Source organism: Puma concolor, chromosome C2, assembly GCF_028749965.1.
Source record: "Puma concolor isolate L17-30 chromosome C2, mPumCon1.1.hap2, whole genome shotgun sequence".
Lineage (NCBI taxonomy): Eukaryota > Metazoa > Chordata > Mammalia > Carnivora > Felidae > Puma > Puma concolor.
Genome location: NC_141675.1, coordinates 121360791 through 121386718, shown reverse-complemented (window position 1 = coordinate 121386718; position 25928 = coordinate 121360791). Strand labels below are relative to the sequence as shown.

The window sequence follows — 25928 nt, the reverse complement described above, 5'->3', positions numbered from 1 at the left end:
GAGCTCAATCTCTTTTAAGGAAGTTTGCTTCTGTCCAGAATGCTTGTCCAGGAAGTACAAGGAATTCTGTCATGAACGCGGGTATTTGCAAGAGTGATTTCTTATCATTCAGATCTCAGATTAAATGAATCTTCCGAAAAAGGATATTTTTGTCCCACTCCAATCTAAAATAGCGCAAATCACACATCGCTTAATTTTAATTCTCTGCAGGGCATTTATCATTATTTGGTATTTTAGTTGTGTATTTGTATATTTGATTGTATAAATGTGTATGTATACATATATGTATGCATTTATGTATATATATATATATATATATACCTGTTTACATGAATATATTCTATATCCAACCAGTAGATTATGACTTTCTTGAAAGCAGAGATCTTATGAGTCTCATTTTTCTCTGTATCTCTAGCTTTTAGAACAATGCCTTCTAAATAGTAAGCAATCAGTAAATACTTCTCCAATGATTACATTTCTTTGTCTCTGTATATCTCTATCTTTGTCTCTCTCTCTTTTTCAACAGAAGAAACTTTAATAAAATGTGTATGAATGTATACATATATACATACACAAATGCCCATATTCACATACATGCATATGTGTGTGTGTCCATATATACTGCCTTGACTTCTGAACAAAAATGGGGAAACTGATATTCATTCTTTGGTCACCCAAATCAAGACCATTAGGTTTCATCTCTTATTAGGAAAAGAAGTGAGATCTAGAGATATATTTATTTGGAAATCCATATGTAAATGATGCCTTATACAGTTAAGCAGTGCATGAAACGAACAACTGTGTATAGAATAATTAATATCTTTAATAGAAATCCTAGAAATTAGAAGACTTATATAATTGACTTCACATGTCTGTTCATTTTTTTTTTTTTTTTGCAAAATTATGAGATTATTGCTTACTAACAATTGGATTTATTTTCTTTGGAAATCTGTAACATCACTTATAAAGATAAGATTTATTTCTGGCCAAATATAAAGTGTTTTCTGAAAATCTATATCACAATGCTATAGTACCTAATATTTTATTATTTCAGGAAATCTTTCTTGAGTATCTACTACATACAAAGTGCTAGGCCAAGCACTGCAGAACCTATAATGAATAAATAAACACTCCCTATTATGTCTGGACTTCTCAGTAAAAATGAACAAAAGTGAAGTGTTTTCACCCCAATCCTTCACCATGCTGCAACTTCAGAGACGTTTTTAGGATCCCTTCATTAATTGTAATATTCCAAGAGACGCATTCAGGAGAATATGAAATTCCATAGTTAGAAATACTTCAGTAAAATATTCACTTTCTTATTTAGAGCATGTCTTAGATGTAAATAACTTGGAGAAGGTTATCAGTTTGTATAACTAAATCCCATGTGGAAACCAGTTCATTTAATAATCTATTGTAAGATTAGGAAAGATCTTTCTTTATGTTAGAACTCTGAATATTAGGGATACAGGTCAGGATCTAGATTTCTCCATTAGTGTGTTTCTACTAGATCACACTTCCCTTGTGTATTTTCAGATTTGATTTGAGTTTTTTCTTTAATGGATGACAGAACTATTCTCCAAAAAACAACCTTTCATCCTTACAGAACTTAAAGTGTTTGACCAACTCATCTGATTTATTTTGGTAAAGTACTTTTAAGAAGGAGCTCACAGTATTGACATAGGTGGAGCTAAATAATGTGGGATCATCCACTTGAAAGGATTTTTCCTACTTTAGATTTTACTTTACTTTTGTCAGTTCGGAACTTGAAGTATTTTTAAAGAAAAAATGCATATATTTTTTTTTTCAAATAACAGACTGATTTTATTCATAAACTTTCCTTGTAATTACATTGAACTGTTGGTTACCGCCTACAGTTGAAAATTGCAGTACTTTTCATTTTTAAAAAACAGCTTTTTTTTTTATTATAAAAGGATTCCATTTAGTATGTGAAGCCAGTGGAAGCTATCAGAAGGATGAAAAGGGATTCATTCAAATCTAATTTTTAAAAGGGCTCCTTTTTATGAAGCAGATGGGGTTACCATACAACTCTTGAGGAGGAAGTATGTACTGGCAAGTTGAGGCCTTGTCAACCTGGTGGTTGTCATTTAAGTAAGAGCCTTGGTGCTGTTATCCATTCTTATGCTATAATCCAAATAGGCTGCTACATGTAGCTGAACATAATGGGAACAGATAAACGCCCTTCTCTGCACAGGTGAAAAAGCAAATATAGTACATTTTTCCTCTTACAATTGCTTCCAATGGCAGTGCAATTATCAGTAAGAAGGTTAAGGATGCTTTATTATTTTTAAGGTTAGGAAATGTGGATAGCTTCTATCACAAAGATGCTTCTTACCTTAATACTTCTAATATATGTTGAGTTCCAACTCTTCTGTATCTCCATTAATAATCCTTGGCTTGGACTCACTCTTGATTACCCTGGGACCACCCTGGGGAGTTAGTGACATAAAGCAGAAAGAAAGTAGACATATGGAGTCCAGACTAAATGGTAGCAATTTTTCTCCCTATTGAACACTAGTCCTTAGAGAGAAACAAGCAGCTTGGGCTTCTGGGACTCTTTAGACTTAATTTTGCTTAGAAAATCCATTCTGAATGGGCCAGAATGCCATTTTTAAAAAGAGAAACTGCCACCAAACAAAACACGTTGACAAGTTAGAAATTATTGTACACTGCATTTGTAGAGAACAGAACATACCTTTAACCTGAAAAGCTCATTATTGGAAAAAAGGTGCTACACCACTCTTCAATTTATTGTATACAGTGCTTGTTGGAACTGATTTCATTTTAACAAGGTTATACAGGATCTGCTGTGCTCTAATAAGCTCCAGTAACAAAATGTGGTTGCATTTTGTTAAACTCCTTCATTAGGATGTGATTAAAAAGGGTACTTTTCTATTTTTTGAATTGGATGACATGATTTAGAGCTCTAACACATTTTAAAACATTGAAAAACTGCATGCAGAATATAAAATTCTTCAGTGTACTACATCTTAATTTTTTAAATAGTCATTTGGACTTGAAGACTCTTAGCAGAAATTTCTAAAAACTATCTCACACATCGTATTAGGAAGGGAGAGGATTTTTTTTTGCACTCACTAAGCATGAATAAGGCTCAATTACTGACTCATGTTATTAAAAATGATACTATTCCCTATTTACTGACATCATTGTCATTATCACCAGTAGGAGCATTATTTATAAAGCACTAGTCAAATTCAAAGCATAGAGCCAGGTACCTGAAGGAAGCACAGAGATGTATCATAGATTCTGTTCTCCTGTTATCTGTGTATATTCTGCATACTGTTTACTGTATTAATAAGAATTCAAATAATAGAGTGTATTAATAGATTATGTAAATTAGAAAAATAGCATCACACATGTATTTTATTCTCCACTGGGGGAGACAAAGAGGGACATGGAGTTAGTGACAGGCCCATAACTTTGGTTGTGCCCATAGTGGTGTGCCATGAACACAAGCATTATTGTCATGGGGATCTTGATAAGAAAGTGAGGGAAGCACTATATAAACTCAAAAAGCATGATGGGTATTCAGAGAGAAAGGAAATCAGTTTACATTCAGTTGGTCAAGGAAGTCTTCACAGAGCAGGTCCAGATCAGGCAGGAACTTGGGAGTAGCATTTTACTAGGTATATCAAGAAAGGGATAGAGATGGGAAAATACTAGGGGGTTGAATCAGAGTAAACTTGTCCCAAGGAAAAATGATATTTTAAAAAGCAAAGATATGTTGCCTTATGAGCCTATAGTTAATTATATATATATATAGTTAGTATATATATATATATATATATATATATATATATATATATATATATGTATACACACCCACACACATATATGACAGTAACATAATATGTAACAAGCATGTGTAGAAAGAAGTATCTGCTAAGTGCCTTGAAAGTGTTTTGAAGGAAGATATTAACTGCAGAATTTGGAAATGCTTTACAGATGAGGTCATATTTAAACTAAACTTAAAAGACAAGAAATGTAATGTTGGTGTCATATAACAGGATGTGGCTCTGAGAACATGGCAGCAAAGAGACCAGCAAGAGCTGAGTCTAGAATTTTGGGAAAAGACTTGTGTTGGGAGCAGATGTCTCCTTGTGTGCTAGACTTCCACTTTTTTGCTCACCTTAACTGGGCACTATGAAAAATAAAGAAGCCAGACATGAGGGCCCTGAGGAACTTTAGTCCCTGTTGTTCCAGCACAGTGCCTGAAAACAATGGTGGAGACAGTTTGGAATTCTTCATGACAGAATCAAGCAGGTTGATCAGGGGTGACGATGGACTGCTGAATTTGTAGGAACAAAGTTGAGCCATGGTTCCTGGACACAGATTTTAGTTTCCTGACTCAACAAGTTTGTTGTGTGAGCTGAAATTGTGCTTCTGCGAGTGAATAGGTCCTTATAGAAGTATTCCACACTATTTATACTGCATTTATTTGTTACCCAGCATTCACGAACATGAATAACTTTTGCTGCCTACTTAGACTATGCCTGCACTAATATGCAATTGGACGATGACTAAATTTGGGGTTCAGTGGACATTATTGAAATACTCCTGAATTTTTCTTTTACATGAAAACAGCATATATGTTACAACTGAAATGAGAAGTGTAATTTATTGTAATTCACACTTTATGTGTAGGTAAAACTCTAAGCAAATGTTTTCATTCCTGAAACCTTTACTTTTCTCAGTTTCCTATCAAAAATGCTCACATTTTTCCTTTAAACAAATCCCTGAATTTTCTATAGTAGATGTCTATCTAGACAAATAAAATCTCATTATTTTTACTTTGTTCACTTCTCAAAATACAATTTTATCCACTATATATTTTATCAGTTACTCACTCTTCATTCTTTATGCCTTAACCTCTAGAAAATATATAACACAGTTCATTTCTTTTGTAAATTGTAAATTCTGAACTTTTTATTGGTAACCACTTTTTTTCAGGAAAAATTAATATTATTTGATTGAAATAAGACCTTCTCCAAGGAAAATAGCAATAAAAAATTTGGCCCCATCTTTTGTATTGTAGAAATCAGAGATGGAATGCGATGTAGTTAACTGATTGACTTATTATATAGTTGTCATTTATGAATTTTAATATTCATAAATTATGTCACAAACCATTTTCTCGATTTTTCTAGTGTATAGTTACTTAGTGTCCATGCCCAGACATCCTTTCATCATATGATGTTAACATATAAGGCATATGTTAAGATCTCCTAAAATCAACATCTCGTATTCAGCAAATTACATGTAATATTAATATGGCTGCAGATTATCTTGCTTGAACAGAGTAAATTAATGTCAAATCAGGATGTGGTTATTTTTGTCATGTTTTGTGCATGTATATAATTCTTCTGCATGTAGATTAGTTTATTTTTATTCTTGAGAAAAAATAAATGGATATGTCTTAAAAGGGGAAAAAATGACCTGCATTTTCTATCCTGTACTGTGTTTGATTGAACAATTTGTATAACAGTATAATGGTTTTAAAAATGTACAGAATTCTAGACACTTCTAAAATGAAACAAATGATTAGTACTAGTGTTTCTTATTTCATGTTTCCTTATGAAAATGTAGTTCCATTTTCCCAATGAATGTCTAAGTAAAAGACCAAAAGTGAATGAACCAAATCAAATCTCTTAAACAATCACTAAATGATGCCAAAATGTTGCTACTCAGTTATAGGAGTGAAAAACCAGAGATGAGTGTTTTGACTTAGAAAAGGCAGCTCAGAGTCCTTTTCTAATTTCTGCTTTGACAAGAGTTACAGTCAGGCAGCTAAAGTAACTAATCTTGAGATGGAAGTGTTGGAGAAATCACTCCATTATACTCATATGGAATAAAATCTTCTCTCTGTACCATAACATACATATATATGCACATATATTTAAATTTAGGGACAAGGAAGCTCTATCTCAAAGTTCTGTCATCCATTAAGGGGCTATAATAATAGATAACTCCAAAATTTGTCATGCTCTTTTACTACTGATCACAATAGGATTTGCTTAGTGAACCCTCCTGACCATTCACCCTTTTTCTGAAGGTCTCAAATTAGGTGCAAATGAAGAGAGTTCATAAGGAGACATGGAGGACATGAATCTCTGGGCAGGCTCGCACTGCTTTCAGAGTAGCAGGAGAGGGGAGCGATGATTCCTTTTGTTAGCAAGGAAACATATTGAAGGAAGAAGCTGTAAGTCGTGGCCTTAGAAATTTATCTTTCGGGAGCACCTGGCTGGCTCAGTTGGTAGAGCATCTGACTCTTGATCTTGGGGTCTGATCAAGTCCCACATTGAGGATAGAGTTCACTTAAAAGAAGTAAAAGGAGGTGTTTTTTCTTAGGAGAAGTAATATAATCTTTAGCTTTATATTAACTAGATGACCCTGTAAAAAAATGGACTTTTCTAGATCTCCTAAAATATGTCATATGCTTATAATGCTATGAAAAAGTTCATTTATTCACCTTCTAAATTGTGCTAGGATCCTAACAACAAAGTAGGCAGAGTTTTTCCCTTCAAGGATTAATTGTCAAGTGTGGAGACTGACATCAATAAAAGCTTAGATAGAAGAGAGAAGTTATCATACATTTATTTTTTATCTTTCTAAGAATTCCAACTAATCTTATGTTGTTGAATTTCAGTTGATTCTGATTACTCTCCTGGTGTTGAATATTTAGATTATTACAATGTTTGCTCTTTTACAATAGAATAATGGGACAAACAAGAATGTGCCATAAGAAGGATAAAGGGAAATCTTTTAAAATGTTTCAGAACACATAAGATGAAATAAAGTTAGTAGTGATTAAAAACATGTAACAGTGATTGAGAGGGTTTTCTTGTTTGACAGATACCTTTCTTGACCCAACTGTCATTTGGCCAAGGTGCTTTCCATTAAATTGCTTCCAGCAGGTTTGTTTTTAGGTACATAGGCAGTCAAGAAGGAAGGATGAGAGAGGATGATGAGCAGATAAAGAGGAGTCAGTATAAGTCAATAATGCTTTGTAGTATTACCTCATCTGTCTGGACACTTCAAAAGATTCTAAGGTGGTTCTCTTAAAGTAGATTAACAATTGTTAAAACTATTGTTTCCTTAATCCTTGAAATGTTAGCCAAGGAAAAACCCTATATTTCATGCACTTTCAGTTATAGGAAATAAAGATATTGTTTGGTTTACACAAAAGTGTTCACAGTACCTGAAAATACATGGGCTCTTTCCAAAACAAATCAAGCTGATTTTCGTTGGTATGGAATAAAGGGGGGAAAAAGTCCAAATAATGGTTTTTTTGGCCAGACTAAAAAACGGACAAACAAAAACACTAAAACCTATTATTTGTGTTATACTTCTTAAGAATTGAATGGTATTAGCTAATTTTGAAAGGCTGCTTTTCAGATCTAATGGAATCTTTTTTTAACTCCGTGTCTGATAGCTAATAATCTGATGTTTATCATCTGTGCTAGGTTTGGTAGTAGCAGGTTCTTTACATGAGGTGTTATATAGGACTAACATTATTATATGTATTATATGTACTTGATTACCTTCTAAGGTATTTCCTTTTGCATACATTAAGTGCATATATTTTGAGATCCTAATGAGAAAAGGATTTTACTAGCAGACGAAGAATGTATTATTTTCTTTTTTAGATAGGCCTGAAAATTAAAAATACTCATTTTTTTCATTTAGAAAATGTCTTTCATTTACATCCAGCCTGCCACGCCATTTAGAAAAGCTTACCATGAAAATAAGAATATTATAAAAATTAGTAAATAAGAAGTATATGTGCACATATACATAATATTTATTCAGATTGTAATGTTGTTAAAGTCAGTTCTGTTTTATGATCATGGTGATCTCACAGCAGGCAATGCCCATTTTCTCCAGTGATTAATGTAGCACCATTGAGTTTTTAGAAGGTTGTTTTCTTTTTTTTTTTAAATTTTTTTTTCAACGTTTATTTATTTTGGGGACAGAGGGAGACAGAGCATGAACGGGGGAGGGGCAGAGAGAGAGGGAGACACAGAATCGGAAACAGGCTCCAGGCTCTGAGCCATCAGCCCAGAGCCCGACGCGGGGCTCGAACTCACGGACCGCGAGATCGTGACCTGGCTGAAGTCGGACGCTTAACCGACTGCGCCACCCAGGCGCCCCTAGAAGGTTGTTTTCTTAATTTGACTGTCTAGGAAACCTTTTCCCTGTTGAAAAACAGGTGTAAACATCAATACCCAAGATAAGAGAGTGAGCTCCTACTGTTTTCTGATGTCTCCAGTGTAGAGAACTCAGAAGGTTAAAGTCTGAGGATTGGGTAAGGCTAATTTATCAGAAGTAAAAAACTAGAAAATTTTTGGTGTGATTCAAAGACTTCAGCTGAGAGAATGACAGGAAGCCTTTTAACGGCAAAATAATCTGTCAAACTCTTTGAATATATAGGGACTGTGTGGCAAACATGTGAAATCAAACCCCAGCACAGTAATTACAGGTAATTTGTGAACTGTTTCTCATTTCCTCACTGTGTAAATTATATGCCTATTCACTTGAGACAAGATTTGACTTTTTGAGAATCTTACTGAGATTCTGTAGCTTAACACTGGCCCCATTGTTTCAGTGTTCCCTATGCTGCTCTTCAAATTTGCAGCCAGTTTTGAGTGAGAGGAGGGAAGATTTTGGTGTAAAGTTCTAAGTTATTCTGTTTATTTTGTTTTCTGTATTCAAGTCTACTGTTCACTTTCGGCAACTTTGATTATGGATCAGGTGTTTAATATTATGGTTCAAGTCTATGTTCAATCACCTCTCCTATGTATGCCAAATAAAATAAATCATAAACCTTTCAGAATATTGGGTTCCATGCTAGTTGACTCAATACCTGTTAAAGACTCCTAGGTACTGCCAAATTGTTAGAAGGCGTTACCAGCTAATCAGGGTAAGAATTGCAAGACTCTAAGCTGTACATTAACATCATTTGTGAGAAAAGGAAAAGCAAAGTAATAATAATAACAATAAGCTTCTTTTTTTGTTTGTTTCTAAAGATTGCTCTCATTTTATTTCCTGCCATTAAGTTTTCCTAAAAGAAAAAAAAAATCAAAATTAAAAAAAAAAAGAAAACCATTTAACACGCATATACTCATCCATCATTAACATTTCTTTAATCTTATATGGTGGCGTTATTTGTGTTTATTTCTGTTGTGTTTTTCTCTTTGTTTACTTTGACAAAGCATGTCACTTTTTGTTTTACCTAGTTGTATTTTGCTACTGCATGTCACATGTTTTAAATGACTCAGTGAACAAATGAATTCTTGTCATTTTAAATTTCACTCTAAATATTACAAACAACCTGCTCATTCTCAAACATTGCTCCACATTTTTTGCTTTGGGTGGGAGCATGCAAAAGAAGTGAACCAAAAAATGGCAAGAACTGTGTGGTATGGCCAGCTTTGTACCTGATAATCTGTTGAAGCCTGTTAAAGTTAAACCTAAGTACGATGTATGTATTTATAATTTGAATCATTTGTGTTTCTCTTTTGTTTGCATGATATGATTTTGTTTTATATTTTGTTTTTTTCCACTCACCAGATGTTCCCAACACTTTGCTTCCCACCACTATCATCCCCTCCCTTACCACTGCAACAGTCACAACCACTGTAGCCATAACAACCAGCCCAACCACATCTGCAACAACCAGCAGCGTAAGAGGTACAGTATGCTTCTTTGTTATGGCCTGGAAAGCACATTAAATGAAGCTTTAAAGGGTTTTTTTTAAAGGGTAGAAAAATTGAGATCCAATTTTACTTAATTATAGGAACTAATTAAGTCACCTAAATTGCTATCAATTTAGGGTTATTGGGATAGAATATGAGACAAGGTGTTACATTTTAATTTTTTTAGTGTCACTTATGACTACTATGAAAATATTTCACAATATCGGCTAAAAATATATGGAGCAAACACTGAGCAAAATTAAATGTGAACATGGGGCACTTTTTTTTTTTTTTTTTTTGCCTTGCCTTGTAATTGTAAACAAAGAAATAAGATATTCAAGTTTGCAGAGGTAGCATTTGCTTTTTAAAGACCGGATGTAAATGGCTTATTCCTCTGCCACTAGATTAAAAATACCCACAGTGTTGAATGTGTTCTAAAATTGGCATAATTCATGGGGTCATCATAATCTGTTCACCACGTAGAACTTTTAAGTAAATATTCAACATGTCACCCTAAAGTGATTCTCTGAGTAGATCTATTCCACTAACAGAATGTTCTGAAAACAAATGTTGATAAAGTTGTCTAAGATGATAGGAATTCATATGTGGCTCCATGAGTAATCTCTGGTATTGGTTTATTATTAATAAATGTTTTTGCCTAAAGGAGAGCAACCTTGAAGAAATTGAAGTAATCTTTAAAGGCAAAAAAATAATTACATGATGGTTCAGAAATATAAAAAAGCATTCCTGAGCAGTCATTGAGTGGTTAGTAGGTGATGAATAAATTAAAAGGAATTGTCTGAGTTCATTATAGAAAAACATGTTTTAGACTTAATTTTTGCATAAGCAATGCTCATAGAGAATTTGTCCTATTTAAGTCTGTCTTTTTGTACTTATACATGTTTTATGTCATGTTGCCTATACTAATATGTTTGTTAAGATTAACAATTTAACTCAAAATCATGGGGACTTTACATTAATATGTATGTAATCAAAGTTATACTAAGGACTGGCTTAACATTATTTTCCTCCAATATACTATCTGTTTTTCTTAAGGTTTTATTAATTTTCAATATTAAATTGAGTTTCTGGCTTTGATGTAACAGTTATCATAGTGTTTATCTCGTTTCTGAAAAATTCTTATATTTGATAATTATTTTTTGATAATCATGTTAACTCTATTATGTAAGATTGATAACTGAAGTTTGATGATAGTAGCAATAAGAATTTCTCAAAAATTACTGTTTATTTTAGTATTACTAGGCAAACTGTATTTGAGCTAAATCTACAAGTGACAAGAATTTAAAGATCTTTCTCATATCAATTTATATGAAAATCAAGTAAAAGTAATAAAAATCAAAAAAGGTAAAAAATACTTTGTAATATTATAGGAAATGAAAGATACCTCAATTTTTACTTTGCTTCATTTTATTATTTTTCCAAAGATTTTACAAATAGCAATTTATTTTTTTTTTTAACGTTTATTTATTTTTGAGACAGAGAGAGACAGAGCATGAACGGGGGAGGGTCAGAGAGAGGGAGACACAGAATCTGAAACAGGCTCCAGGCTCTGAGCTGTCAGCACAGAGCCCCACGCGGGACTCGAACTCACAGACCCCGAGATCATGACCTGTGCCGAAGTCCGCTGCCCAACCGACTGAGCCACCCAGGCGCCCCTACAGATAACAATTTAAATAAAATGTAATTACTGCATGCTAACAAAATCTCTATGATAATATTAAGTTCTGACTGTACAGACAAATCACTTTGATGGAAAATGACGATGACATAATGACTTAATTTTTTTGAAGACGTTCTTATAGCAAAAAACAAACTAACAAACAAACAAACAAAAAAACATTTCCTGAGGCACCTGGGTGGCTCAGCTGGTTAAGCGTCCAACTCTTGATTTCCACTCAGGTCATGATCTCATGGTTCCTGAGTTCCAGCCTTGTGCTGGTCTCTGCACTGGCAGCCCAAAGCCTGCTTGGGATTCTCTCTTTCTCTCTCTCTCAGTCTCTTTCTCTCCACCCCTCCACCCCTCCCCTGCTTGTGTGCACTCTCTCTCTCTCTCTCTCTCCCTCCCTCTTTCTCTCTCTCTGTCCTTCCCCTGCTTGTGCTATCTCTCTCTCTCAAAATAAATAAAACAAACATTAAAAAATTACCAATAGTCAATTATTCCTTCTTCAAAAAAAAATTTTTTGAGGGCTTGCTATCTATATATGAGGCTATGCCAGGTTGTACAATTACACAAATCAAACATATTCTATCTAAAATAACTAGCAATTACATAATGCATTCTGCACCCTCCCTGAGTTAACAGTGTCTGTACTTACTTAAGGAAAAGTCTTCATGCTCTTTGTGAGCATATATACATGCATCTTAGTATAAAAAAGAGAAAAATGTTTTATTTCAAATGAAGTGTTTAATAACATATTTAATACTCGTTCACATGCATCTTAAGTGGAGTCTTACCTATTGCATCTTCACCAGCCGTTAAAATGAAATCAATTTTCTACTTTTTAAAGTAAATTCACTTTTTACAGGTTTCCTAAAATGTTCTGTGCACTTTAAAAGTGATAAAGAATTAACCTTTGCTGCAGAAGAACATGCAAATAAACTAACCTCAAAGAAGACACACACACGCAAATACACACACGCGCGCACTCACATGCCATTCCCTGTTATTTTTACCTAAAGGTTGAAAGACAATATTTTTCAAATGGCACCAAGATATGTGGAAAGAAAAAATGTATTTTATAAATTGGGCAATGAATAGTAGTTATTTTGTATAGGAAAAAAAAAATTGCAGCACTGACATTAAGTATTAATCTAATGCCTTTTTTTCTTTCTATGTTCAATAAACCCCTGAGGGTGGGGAAAGTCATTGGGCGCAACTGTATCATTAATGTTCTAGTCCATATTTGAGGGAGTGGAAAACTCAGTATATAAACATTGTTATGATTTTTTTTTTATTTTATGTTTTTATCTGTTTAATTTCTATTTCCATTCGCTAGAATGTGAAGTTCAGCAAAGCTAGGACCTTAGTTGTCTCACTTAAAAAAAATTTTTAATTTATTTGAGTACAGTTGACATACAATGTTATATTTGCTTCAGGTGAACAGCAACAAATTTATACATTATGCTGTGTTCACCACAAGTGTAGCTACCATCTGTCATCATACAGTGCTGTCATAATGTCATTGACTGTACTCCTTATCCTGCTCCTTTCATTATCATGACTCATTCATTCTGTAACTAGAAGCCTGTGTCTCCCACTCCCCTTAACTCCTTTTGCCCACCGCCCCAATCCCTTCCTCTCTGGCAATCATCAGTTTGTTCTTTGTATATAGAGGTCTGATTCCGCGTTTTGTTTGTCTTATTCATTTGTTTCTGTTAGATTGCACATATGAGTGAAATCATATTGTTTTTATCTTTCTCAATCTGACTTGTGTCACTTAGCATAAACTCTAGGACTATGTTCTTGCAAATGGCACGATCTTGTCCTTTTTTGTGGCTAATACTTATGTGTGTATGTGTTTGTGTGTGTGTGTGTGCACCACATCTTTCTCATGACCATCTTCCTTCATGATGCTTCCTAAAGCATTCATTCATCTATCAATGGACATTTAGGTTGCTTCCATTTCCTGGCTTTATAAATAATTCTGCAATAAACATAGGGGTGCATATTTCTTTTTGAATTAGTGTTTTCATCTTATTTGGGCGAATATTCACTAGTGGAATTATTGTATCATATGGTATTGCTATTTTTAAATTTTTGAGGAAACCCCATACTGTTTTTCACATTGTTGTGAATTTTGTACACAAGTGTTTTCTAAGTTGAATGATATTCTTTTATTTGTATATTACCTATTAAATTAGAGCTTTCAAATGCAATTACATTTTCAATTTAATTCACTTATTCATAAATTAATAAAAGATGTTTCAAAAGGATCATAATAATAATCTAAGAAAATCTGAAAACTGAAGAGAACTCAATATTGTCATCTTACAGTTTTTTTAAGTTTATTTGTTTCATCCCTTTCATTCAGTAATCTAAAGTAACTGTATTTGATTTTATGAGGTTTAAATGCTATTTCTTCAAATTTCATAAACTATATTTACCCACCTATGTATATATTTAATAAATGACTGTAAATAAATCACCACTCATTTCTTTATCTGCCCTCTTTCACCACTACTAAGTTTTCCAGTCTGAGATATGATAAACATAACTATAGAGAACAAACTGAGGGAGGTGGGCAGCTGATGGGCTAGATGGGTGATGGGTATTAAGGAGGGTACTTATTGTGAGGAGCACTGGGTATTACATGTAATGAATCACTAAATTGTTCTCCTGAAACCAGTATTAGACTGGTTTGTTGACTAACTACAATTATATGTTGACTAACTACAACTTAAATGAAAATTTGAAAAAAAATACATTTAAAGAATTACACCTGTGGCTATATTAGAAATCAGGGTGAAATAGAACAAAACAAACTCCTCAAATCCCTCAATTTCACATCTCTTCAATTTGTATGTGAAATGCATCCCCCTTAGGAGGAATAGGAACTTCAACCATATGGAATAAAAGCTGGCCATTAGCACTGTCTTGTTGCAAATAAAAGTGTTAAGACAGAGAAGCCAGCAAACTTCAGCTGTCACCAGAAAGAGAAAGTAAGTGTGCCCTAGGGGCATCTTTGGGTGTGAATTTTGGTTCTTTTGTTTACAAAGTCTTTGGTCTTGCACCATGAACCACATCGGGCCTCAGCATTTTTATCAGAAAATGAGAAACACTTAATAGAAGCATTTAATTCCCAGGTTGTCTTGCAGATTGGATAGTATCTAGAGTTCTGAAAACATAATCAACAATCAATGTATGATAGGATTATTTCTCACTTCTCTTTAGTAAAACAAATGTGTTTACTTGTAGTTGTATGATGCAATTACTGAAATTTTATATATATATAAATATATAATAGTGGTTTGCAATGGTTTTTGGTGGTAGCGTACTGATTACTTTTAAGTCTAATTTTTATTGATTATATAAAAAAGATAGATAACATGTTACCAGAGCATATAGAATTTATTTACAAATATGACAATAATTTATAAACTTTCCATGAAGTTTATAGTATTCTTGATTTGTAGCATATATCTAAAATCTGAACATTTTATAGATCTTTTAAAATGTTTTCATTACAAGAGACTATGGCTATAAGACATTTTAATTTCTGCTTTTGGAAATGACAGGGTTTTTTAAAAGTCTAGTGGCCTGATTAATCCTATCACTCAATTCAGATGGCATATTTATACTCTCTTATAAATGTTTCCTGTTTTTTGGTGTTATTTTTTTTTTTTGGATCACTGTGATAAATATTAATGAGTTAAATACGATCATTTATAAAATGGTTCCAAATGACCTGATATGATTTCTAGTATTAATATTATTTTAGCATGGTGTGTTTAATTTGAAAACATCTTTCATTTCGATCATATCACACAGTTTTAGTTTCATAATAATTATATCATAATCTTGGAATCTTTAGCAGCACCCTCATTTTACAGATAACAATATTGAAGTATTGAAAATTCTAAAACCATATATGAGATAATGACATATATCAGTGGTTATGTCTATTCACATGATTTTTTTTTTTTTAACGTTTATTTATTTTTGAGACAGAGAGAGACAGAGCATGAACGGGGAAGGGTCAGAGAGAGAGGGAGACACAGAATCTGAAACAGGCTCCAGGCTCTGAGCTGTCAGCACAGAGCCTGATGCGGGGCTCGAACTCACGGACCGTGAGATCATGACCTGAGCCGAAGTCGGCCGCTTAACTGACTGAGCCACCCAGGCGCCCCTATTCACATGATTTTTAAAAATAGAATTCACCAATGAATGTTTTATACTTATCAAGATAGAAAAACTTCTAAAGTCCTAATTGCGGTTTCTGACTCAGCAAAACTGTAAATGCCTTTGAAGTATAAATATGAGATGATAGGTGCACCTGGGTGGGTCAGTCGGTTAAGCGTCCGACTTTGGTTCAGGTCATGATCTCATGGTTCCTGAGTTTGAGCCCCGCGTCGGGTTCTGTGCTGACAGCTCAGAGCCTGGAGACTGCTTCAGATTCTGTGTCTCCCTCTCTCTCTCTCTATCCCTCCCTTGCTTGTGCTCTCTCTCTCAAAAATAAATAAACATTTTAAAAGATGCTTTTAAATGAGATGATATAAAGAGAAGGTATAAAGTATCTTATATACTTCCTGCTCTATGACTAAGAGTCTGTTCAAATATTTCATGCATTTCAATACACTAAATAGAAAAACATAATTCCTAAACTTGATGAGATTGTTTATATAGTTTATCTATGTAAACATCTAAATGAATTCTTAATTCAAATTATAGATTTGGTTTTACTTTAGGCTTTGAGATGGTAAAATGATTTTATAGTAATAAAATTACATCATTTGTCAAGTAATTCTTTTTTTTAATGTTTACTTATTTATTTTGAGAGAGAGCAAGGGAACACAGGAAGGGCTGAGAAAGAGGAAGAGAGAGAATCCTAGGCAGGTTCTGCACCGTCAGCACAGAGCCCAAGGCAGGACTCAATCTCATGAACAGTGAGATCATGACTTGAGCCGAATTCAAGAGTCTGAGGGTTAACCAAATGAGCGACCCAGGCACCCCATTTGTCTAGTAATTCTTAAACAATTTATTTATATAATGAGTCTACTTGCAATGAAACCGTATTTAAGCATAGCATTGCAAAACAAAAACAAAGGATATCTTTTAAAACTTTAAGAAATTGATCATTATCAAACTGACTACAATTAGAGTAATAATGACCAAACTCACAAAATTTAAAGATGGATACCATTGTGTTGATCCCAACCTATTGACAATAATACTTTCAGCTAGGAATGCCTGAGGCACTGTTCTGGGTAGACCCCTCATATTTCTAGGAGCCCCCAGACATTTCCTCCACCAGGGCCAATGTTGTGGCTGTACTAGCTCTAGTGGTTCTTATGATCTCGGGATACATTTTAGCAAGAAACTATCTGAAACTTTGAGTGACAAAATTTATCACTCGCAGTTCCTAGAAGGCCATAGAGTGAGGCAATGGTCAGAAAGAGAGAGAGTGTACATGGACTTGGGGCTCTGCCTTTATTAGCATGTCTAAGGGTTTGGAGTTTCACCAACTGGCAAATTTAAAGAATAAGAACAGAAAGGAGGGCATAGGAAGGAAGAAGTGGGGCTACTCAAAACAGTCAGTTATCTAGGTTATTCATGACTTTCTGAAAGAGGAAGCTTCACGGGTAGGGCAGCCCTATGCCTTATCTGATTGTTTTGCCAGGCAGTGGTGTCCTACTGTATCCTACTGTATTGCAGCTGTATTCTACTGCATTCTACTGCTGGTAGTGTGTCTATTCAAGGTGAATGTCTTCTGAAATGGATACTTTGACAATCAGGCTCTTCCACTGCAAGTTCTCAATTCTTCACAATTAAGTGACACGTTAATTTTGTTACTTATGTTTAAAATGTAATATTGGGGCGCCTGGGTGGCTCAGTCAGTTAAGCATCCGACTTCCGCTCGGGTCACAGTTCGATCCCCGCGTAGGGCTCTGCGCTGTCCGCTCAGAGCCTGGAGCCTGTTTCAGATTCTGTGTCTCCCTCTCTCTCTGACCCTCCCCCGTTCATGCTCTGTCTCTCTCTGTCTCAAAAATAAATAAATGTTAAAAAAAATTTTTTTAAATAAAAAAATAAAAATAAAAATGTAATATTAAGTGAAATATTTTAAATCATCCATGTAGAATAGAATGAATTTTAGCATATACCATAGCTCTTTAGCCCCTACGTTGCCATTGCATTTTTATTTTGTTTTTATTTTTTTTAAATGTGTTTAGTTAGTTTTGAGAGAGAGAGAGGACGAGTGGAGCAGGAGTGGGACAGAGAGTGGGGAACAGAAGATCCAAAGTGGGCTCTGCGCTGACAGCAGGGAGCACGATTCAAGGATCAAACTCACAAACCGTGAGATCATGACCTGAGCTGAAGAAGTCAGATGCTTAACCGACTGAGCCACCCAGGCGCCCCGCCATTGCATTTTTAAATCATGTGAATGACAGGGGCGCCTGGGTGGCTCAGTCTGTTAAGTGTCCGACCTTGGCTCAGGTCATGATCTGAAAGTGGTGACTTTGAGCCGCATCTCGGGTTCTGTGCTGACAGCTCAGAGCCTGGAGCCTGCTTCAGATTCTGTGTCCCCCTCTTTCTCTGCCCCTCCCCTGCTTGCACTCTGTCTCTCTCTCTTCCTCTCTCAAAATAAATAAACATTAAAAATAAATAAATAAATCATATGAATGACATAAAACTTAATTATATAAATGTAAATTAGGTTAGGGACTTGTTTGACCATTAAGTATAATCCTAAATTATTGCTGTTTTAAAGATCTGAATAAATACTTTCTTCTTTAAAGATTTCTTAAAGTAAATCTATGTGACTTGTAAAAAAACCTTCATTAACACAAAGTTAAACTAGAACAAAAAGAATTTGTTAAACTACTTGGTGACAGCATAGAGAAATTGAGACAAATTTTGAAATTCTATACGTATTTCATATAGTCATTTTTAATGAACTACAGTTGCCTAAAGTGTTGATTATGAGATAGTATTTGATATGCAGATTTCTTTACTTCAATTATCATTTCCTTTCCCTGGCTTCAAAATATAAGAAACTAAAGTAAAATTAACACAAAATGCATACATGTGTACTTTAAACCACTGTCTGAAGCATCTATTTAATTAAATCAGCTTTAAAAGCAATAATGATCTGACCTATGCTTCTAGTCTCTATTTTCTTTACATCAAAAGAAATTCTAGTCTATCTTTATTTTATTTTTATTTAGTTTTATTGTGCCGCCTCCTTCCCTTTTTGGTATAGATACTTTAAAAATTGAATACAAAATTATACACATTTAACAGAATAAAAAAAAAAAAAAGCCAGCACTGAGAAGAATAAATGAAGTCATTATAGCTCTGAGTTAGTCACTATAAATGCACTCAAATAGAGCATTTGCAATGGTAAAATATATCATCTTGACACAGTTAAATCCCAAAGTGTGCAAATCAAGAAGTTGTTTATGAGCTTGTATTATGAGTGTTTAGCTATTAAAAATGTTTCTGGTTTTATTGGTGGTAATAAAACATAATTTGCATGGTGTTGTGAGCTTTTAAAAATTAAGTGTCAATATGTTGGGTTTTTTTCACTCAACAAAAATTAAGTAATAATTCAGTCTCCAGATGGTCCATATAGAGAGACCTGCTTATCTCCAAAAAGACAGGTTTCCACATTTAAGCTCTAAGTGTAGCTAAACTTCCATTAGTCTTTTTAAAAACAACACTTATTATATGAAGTTGACTCACCTTTAAAATGAAACATATGAAACATAGCTTATAATGAAAATAGAGTACTAAAAATGCTTCTACTTGGAAAGAGCAAGCAACATGCATGGCCCATAGTTGAGAACACTTTCAACCTGGATACAAATATTGTGTTGTTGGTGCTGAAGGGAGTGGCCACAGGCTGGACCTGGGAGGGAACGTGGACTGGGGGTCCTAGTCTCTCAGTCAGCTATGGACCCACACATTTGAATAATGGCAATGTTTCAGTTTAAATTAAATTGCAAGATAGCATAGAAGGCTAAAGTCTTTTTTTTGGTTTTTTTGTTTTGTTTTGTTTTTGTTTTTTGTTTGTTTTGTATTCTAGTAGATCTTATTTGGAATAAGAATACACATCGCTTGTTATATACAACCATTTCTAAAACTAAACAAAGCATTTGACTCCAAACTTGTGAAGTTGAACTCTGGCCAAGTTTGAAAATCTTTAAATATTTACCTCTTTCTTTATAGCATTTGGGAAATAGTTGAGGAAAACTAGTGTTCTTATTTTCTTTCCAATACGACCTATTAAGGGAAGCAGCACACTTATGCTCTCTCCTATTTTCTAAGGGCACTCTTGTGGCTTGTGCAATTTAAAACATCAAACATTTTTAAGAGTTTCATTTTAAGCTTGTTTATTTCTTTGGCTTAGATCAATTTAAAAAGAAATCTTTGTTCCATTAGTTTACATTTCTTCTAAGTAAACAGTTTTACTAATACTGTTTTTACTTCTATAAATGTAGGAGTGTCTTAATTGATTTTATGGTAATAATCCTAGATTTTATATAATCTAATAATATATACATTTCCTGCAAAACAATCTCTAAGAAAGAAAATAAAATGCTCCCTAGTAGACTATGTGCCATTTTCCTTGGATTCATTTTTTATATAATATGCATATGCATACAAACATTAAATTAAAAATTTTCCATATTTATGATATTCCAGAAAGCACACCACTTATAAAATATCAACACCTACTTAGTCTCTTATGATTAGGATGATAATCTGTTTTACGTTTTAAAAGCTTAGCCTACCTATGTGAATAAATGCTTTTCCGAACATCTCTAAAATTATTTTAAAAATCATTAATAAACTAAACTGGTTGTATCTTTCTTCCTAACCAACGAATTAAATTTATGAGCTGTGCCTTTGAAGCCGAAAAGATTACTGGCATTGCCCTTGCTTCTTTGACAGTCCACATGAAACACACTTAATAACCTCCTGTGTTAGCTTGGTGAAACACTGAATTGATACTAATTATACCAACTTTGGGATAGAAGGTGACCTTGACTTCGGCTGGAACTTTCTGCCAGGACAATAAATAAGAGCAAATGCCACAAAGCATGACTTCTGAGAAGGGTCTAATACAATCTATTAATTCTGGGGAGTTCGTGGAATTACAATAAGTGCTTGCATAATTATAATATTTTAAAACATCTCTTGCTTCAATAATATGGCCGTTTTTTTTTTCATTTCTCTATATTTCAAATAATCTCCCGTTAGCTTTCTGTACTCATTTAAATTAGCGGTGGCCAGAAAATTAAACACTACTTGATGCACAGTGTGTATAAGGTGATTGCAAGGCAAAGAGACAGATTTTTACTGAATGGCTTCTCAAATCCATATATAATGTTTATACAATTTTAGTAGCAGAACTGCTTTATGCTAAAGCTGTGATAACACTGACTCTTCAGTGAAGACATGTCTATAAAATGATTTTAAAAAATGACTAAGAAGAAAGTAATTGTCCCAGTAGATACACAGGTTGAAAGTATTGTAAGAAAATCTGTCAAGGCCAATGATGTATATCAATTTCACAGTTAAAAAATTGAGTTCAGTAGTTTTAAAAAGAGCCAGTAAAGTTACTACTAATACTATAAACAGGTTGGTAAGACCAGAAACTAAACTTTGTTTACCAATATTGTTTAAAGAATACAGGAGTGTAAGGGGAATTCTGTTCAAAGTGTTCAGTATAAGTGGAAATACTAATTTAAGTCTAGTTATTCTTCATTTCAGAAAAAAGAGATGAACTCAGAATTCCCAGGGTTATTTCGTGTAACTCATCAGTAAGCAAAGAATGCTGATCAATGAGTATTTAAATAGGGACAGAGAAAGCAACTTTAAACTAACGTGAGGAACTGCAGTAGGTTCATTGAGACATGCTATTTTTTCCAAAGTGAACCAAGTTTGATGTCTAAGAACTAGATCCCATAATAAAAAGCATGAAGCTCTTCTAGAGTAGTCTGTGTTAAACTGGGTAAGTTACAATGGTCTTAACACGATTATTTTTCTTCTTCCTTGAAGTTCTGTTCTTTAAATATTGATTATAGACTGTTTTTTTTTTTTTTTTGGTTCCCCCCCCCCCCCCCCCAGTATAGATAGTGTGTTACTCAGGATATCAGTAGCAATTGGCAGCAGTCTCAAAACAAGGTAGGTAAAGAGCTTTTAATGAGGAGACTTCCACAGAAGTATGGACAGCATTTGGGAAATAACTATGACAACTTTAAGCAGCAAGGTGCTATTATCAGCACTGGACCTTTAGAGCCAAAGAAAGTAAACAGGGTTATCCTCATTAGAGAAGAACTGGGACAGAAAAGGGGCAGCTTGAAAGAGCAGTAGAGAAGGACACAGCCAGTATCCACACCTCGGCCAGGTGGAGACATTGGGAGAGAAGGGATCAATATCAGGCCTCTTTCTTCTCCTGCCTTCCAATATCTTTCCATTGATCAAATTCCACTGAAAATCAGAGGTCAAGGAATCTGGTGGAGTAGTGCAGAGAAGTCAGCCTCCCAGAGCACAGAGCAAGGCAAAAAAAAAAAAAAGAAGGTCAGAGGATAGATTTGTGAACCAAAAGGAAAATGAACAGCAGAGACGGATGGATGTAGAATGTCATCTAACTTGTTTAGAATATGTCATAGAATTTGTTCACTCATGGTGACAGATGTCAGATTTTATTTTAGTTTTGGATTTTTCTCATAAATGTGCATATCACAAGTCTATAATAGAAAACTAGTTATGAAGCTAGTAATGGTGGTAAAATAGCAGCCCTCCTAACTTATTTTAATATATAATCTCCCTTTCCAGGCTACCGTCAGGAAGAGACAAACACTCTCAATGGTAGAGGGCATATAATGAAGTTTGGTAGGGATGGCATTATTGTGAGATACAAAGACATCTAAAAAGATATCCATTCATATTTAAATAACTTACTTTCCAAGAGGAAACCATTTTGAATCTCGGTGTGAGGAGTACCCATTTAATCCATTGAGTAGTGAGAGAGTCCTTATTTGAAGTATTCTCAAATCTGCTTGTAGAGATGCAAACTATTTTCTTTGAATTAAGTGCTTTCAAAAACTTGGTTACAGGGGGAAAAAGCTCTAAAAATGAGTTAGCTGTAAGTTAATAATACACTGATACAGATATGTATTATAAACTTTCTATTAAAAAAATTTTAGTGTCACATAGACAAATAATTTTCGGTCCTGAGATAATAGCTTTTCAGAAAAGAAAATCACTTTCTTGAGAGAAAAGATTTTAGAAGCAGCAATCACAGTCTTTAATATATTACATGATATTTCTGCCTTTGATGTTTTCAAAGTATGTGTACTTTATTAATTTCAGTTAAGTTGGAAGAGAGGAAACATGTAAAGTAAAAACAATTCAGCTTTTCACTGTGAAGTTAACTGTCTATAGTACAGCTTGGGTCCCTTGGCATTTTACCACTGGCAGGCCAGAAAGTTTTGTTGAGAGTGGGATATCAGAATAGTTTTTAAAGAACTGAGAATAATAGCCTAATTTTTCTGGTGTTTCTAGGTATCTTATCCCCTAGTTCTGAGATTCAGCATCTCAAAATGCTATTTTGAGGAACTGAAAACAAATTCTCAATACTTTTCTCTAAAACCAACCAGGTTAAATCCAGATATATTCCACTTTAAGTAAAAAAAAAAAAAAAAAAAGAATATGCAAATTAGAAGGAAGTTCTAAGGGTTCCTTTCACTACTTCATATTTCTAACTTCTCTATTCAATAACTGACAAGATAGCAATGTAGGATGTTTCCATGATGTATAATGTGAAAATTTTAAGTAACTTTTAAAATGTGACGGTGCTTCACTAAAAAGTAAAAGTGCACAACACAGTCCAAATGTATAGTTATGTTTCACTGGGTTAATGACAAATACCATATATAGACTTAGCATGAGACAATGAAATTAGTTGCTGGGTAAGGACAACCCAGGTAAGTTAGAAATATAATTTTTTAAAAAATGTAATCTATTTTGTAACCAGTTTTCTTTACCAAATATTAACAGACATTTAAAATGGTCTTGGGGTCCCTGGGTGGCTCAGTTGGTTAAGCATGCAATTTCAGTTCAGGTCATTATCTCACAGTTTGTGAGTTCAAGCCCTGCATCCGGCTCTGTGCTGACAGCTCAGAGCCTGGAGCCTGCTTCCATTTCTGTGTCTCTGGCTCTCTCTGCCCCTCCCCTGCTCACAATGTATCTCTCTCTCTCTCAAAAATAAATAAACACAATGGGGCGCCTGAGTGGCTCAGTCGGTTAAGCATCCGACTTCAGCTCAGGTCACGATCTCGCGGTCCGTGAGTTCGAGCCCCGCATCGGGCTCTGGGCTGATGGCTCAGAGCCTGGAGCCTGCTTCCGATTCTGTGTCTCCCTCTCTCTCTGCTCCTCCCCCGTTCATGCTCTGTCTCTCTCTGTCTCAAAAATAAATAAAACGTTAAAAAAATGTTAAAAAAAATAAATAAATAAAAAATAAATAAATAAACACTAAAATCAATTTAAAAAATAAAAAGTAAAAAAACAAAATGGTCTCAGTAGCAGAAATATCTAGTTTGGATACCAGGTACGTGACATGCAAGCTATACTTGAAGGTCCTATACTTTCTCCATCTCTAAAATGATTATATTAATTTACTTATAAAGGCATTCTAAACATCAAAACAAGTATTGAAATTTTCTGCTATTGTCATAACATGGGTGATCTTCTAAATATGGGGAAGGTATTATTAGAAAATACATTGAAGGTATATCAATTATACCTTCATTAATCATTGATCATTAAAAAAATGGGGGCTTATTAATAACCATTTTTAGCATACTTTAATTAGTGAGATTTAATATTCATCTTCAATATATTGACCTAACTTACTCAGTTTAAAACTACCTGTTACTAAATTCAGTTGATTAAACTAGATTTAAACCTCTACAATAAAGAACTCTGTGCAATGTTTGGGAAATTACCCAAACATATTCAAGATTTGGCAGACTTATTTCTAATTGATTAGATACATTTCAAAATCTTTAGCTTCTTGATAATTTAAATTTTTTTCTATATGCCTCATTTTAAACAAGTTCATCACAAATAAATTAGTTGAAAAATGTTAAGCAAACTGAAAGAAAAGATTTGTTTCTTATCCCATACTCTTAGATACATTTTATTTTAAATGTGTAGCATATATTGTATATAAATATATAGTGTAATGTTTATACAAAAAGTTTTGATGTGAAATCCTATTTTGCATTTTCTTTATTACTTTTGTATCATGATTATCTTACTGTGTCATTGATTATAATTCCACATGATGTTTTCTTGAGTTTAAATGACCTTCAAATATGAAAGGACTAATATAAAGGAATCATTTTATTTCTCTAAGTTTACAAGAATTATAATTATAATAATAATATTTTGCATTTATTCAGACCAGTTTAACTATAGTGGTACATTAAAACATAGGGAAGTCTATTATTCCAAGTGTATATTACAAATATAAACAGACAATAACTATTGTAATTTTTTAAAGGCCAAGATAATTAAGATATCTAATGATCATTGTGGTAAAATAGAGTTTCACCTATTTCCTCAGTGAAGTTATCTATTCAAAACTTGATATTTTATAAGATATAAGTATCTCTGTAATTCAATCCTCAAAATGTGAAAAACATCTATTTTGAAAAGTTATTTTTTAAGTCATGATAATGATGATTTAAAGATAAAATGAGAAGTCTGCATTGTTATAATGATGACAAACGGTATAAACGATCTTCTACCCAGTATTAAATCATTCAACTTGAAACTTTATTCTTGCTCTAGTGACACTCAAGATAACATAATAATTACTTGAGTAACGAATTTATTTAAGTTTCCAAAATGAACTCTCAGTGAAAACTCATTTTATTATTTGCATAACTGTAACTTAATTTTTTAATTAGAATCAACTTTAACAATATCTCCTTGATTATTTATCCATAATCTATAAACTAGGGGTTATAATTATGAATGTGGGAGCTGCTTGGAAAGTATAAAATACTACAAATATATGTTTCTCATCACAGTTCTTTTTTTTCAAACCTTTTCTAAAACTGATTTTTTTGTTGGAAAATTAAAAATATCAACATTATAAAACAAATCCCAATTAAAAATAATAATTGCTTTTTTAAAAAATGGGCTTTTTAAAAAATACAGTAGATTGACTTTTTACCCACCACCATTTGAATAGTATCAGAAGTCATTTGTGTAGTTGTGCGGTTATGATGGAATAATGTAAAATGGAAGGAAGGTGAAGTTTTCACATTCCTTAAATGATTCATCTTTAAGTTTGTTTTTTTCACATGGTTTTTAGGGAGTCCTTGCCTTTAGCAGATAAGATGAATACATCATCTAGGAGAACAAGCTGACTTTGGAGCAGGGTCCTAATAAGGACAGAAGTTTAAAATAGTCACCAAATTTCATGGTCTTCA

At 33.6% G+C, this 25928-nt stretch overlaps 1 protein-coding gene across 3 annotated transcripts in view; it reads left to right on the top strand.

Moving 5' to 3' along the window:
* The window catches only part of CADM2 (cell adhesion molecule 2), a 1074502-nt gene that overhangs the window by 978556 nt on the left and 70018 nt on the right, over positions 1-25928 (top strand). For 2 of the 3 annotated variants that reach the window (XM_086675698.1, XM_086675697.1), the window contains one exon: positions 9613-9732. The exons of the other annotated variant lie outside the window; for it this stretch is intronic. In XM_086675698.1, coding sequence (XP_086531824.1) covers positions 9613-9732 — 120 coding nt within the window. The remainder of the gene's footprint in view (positions 1-9612; positions 9733-25928) is intronic. 3 annotated transcript variants of the gene reach the window in all.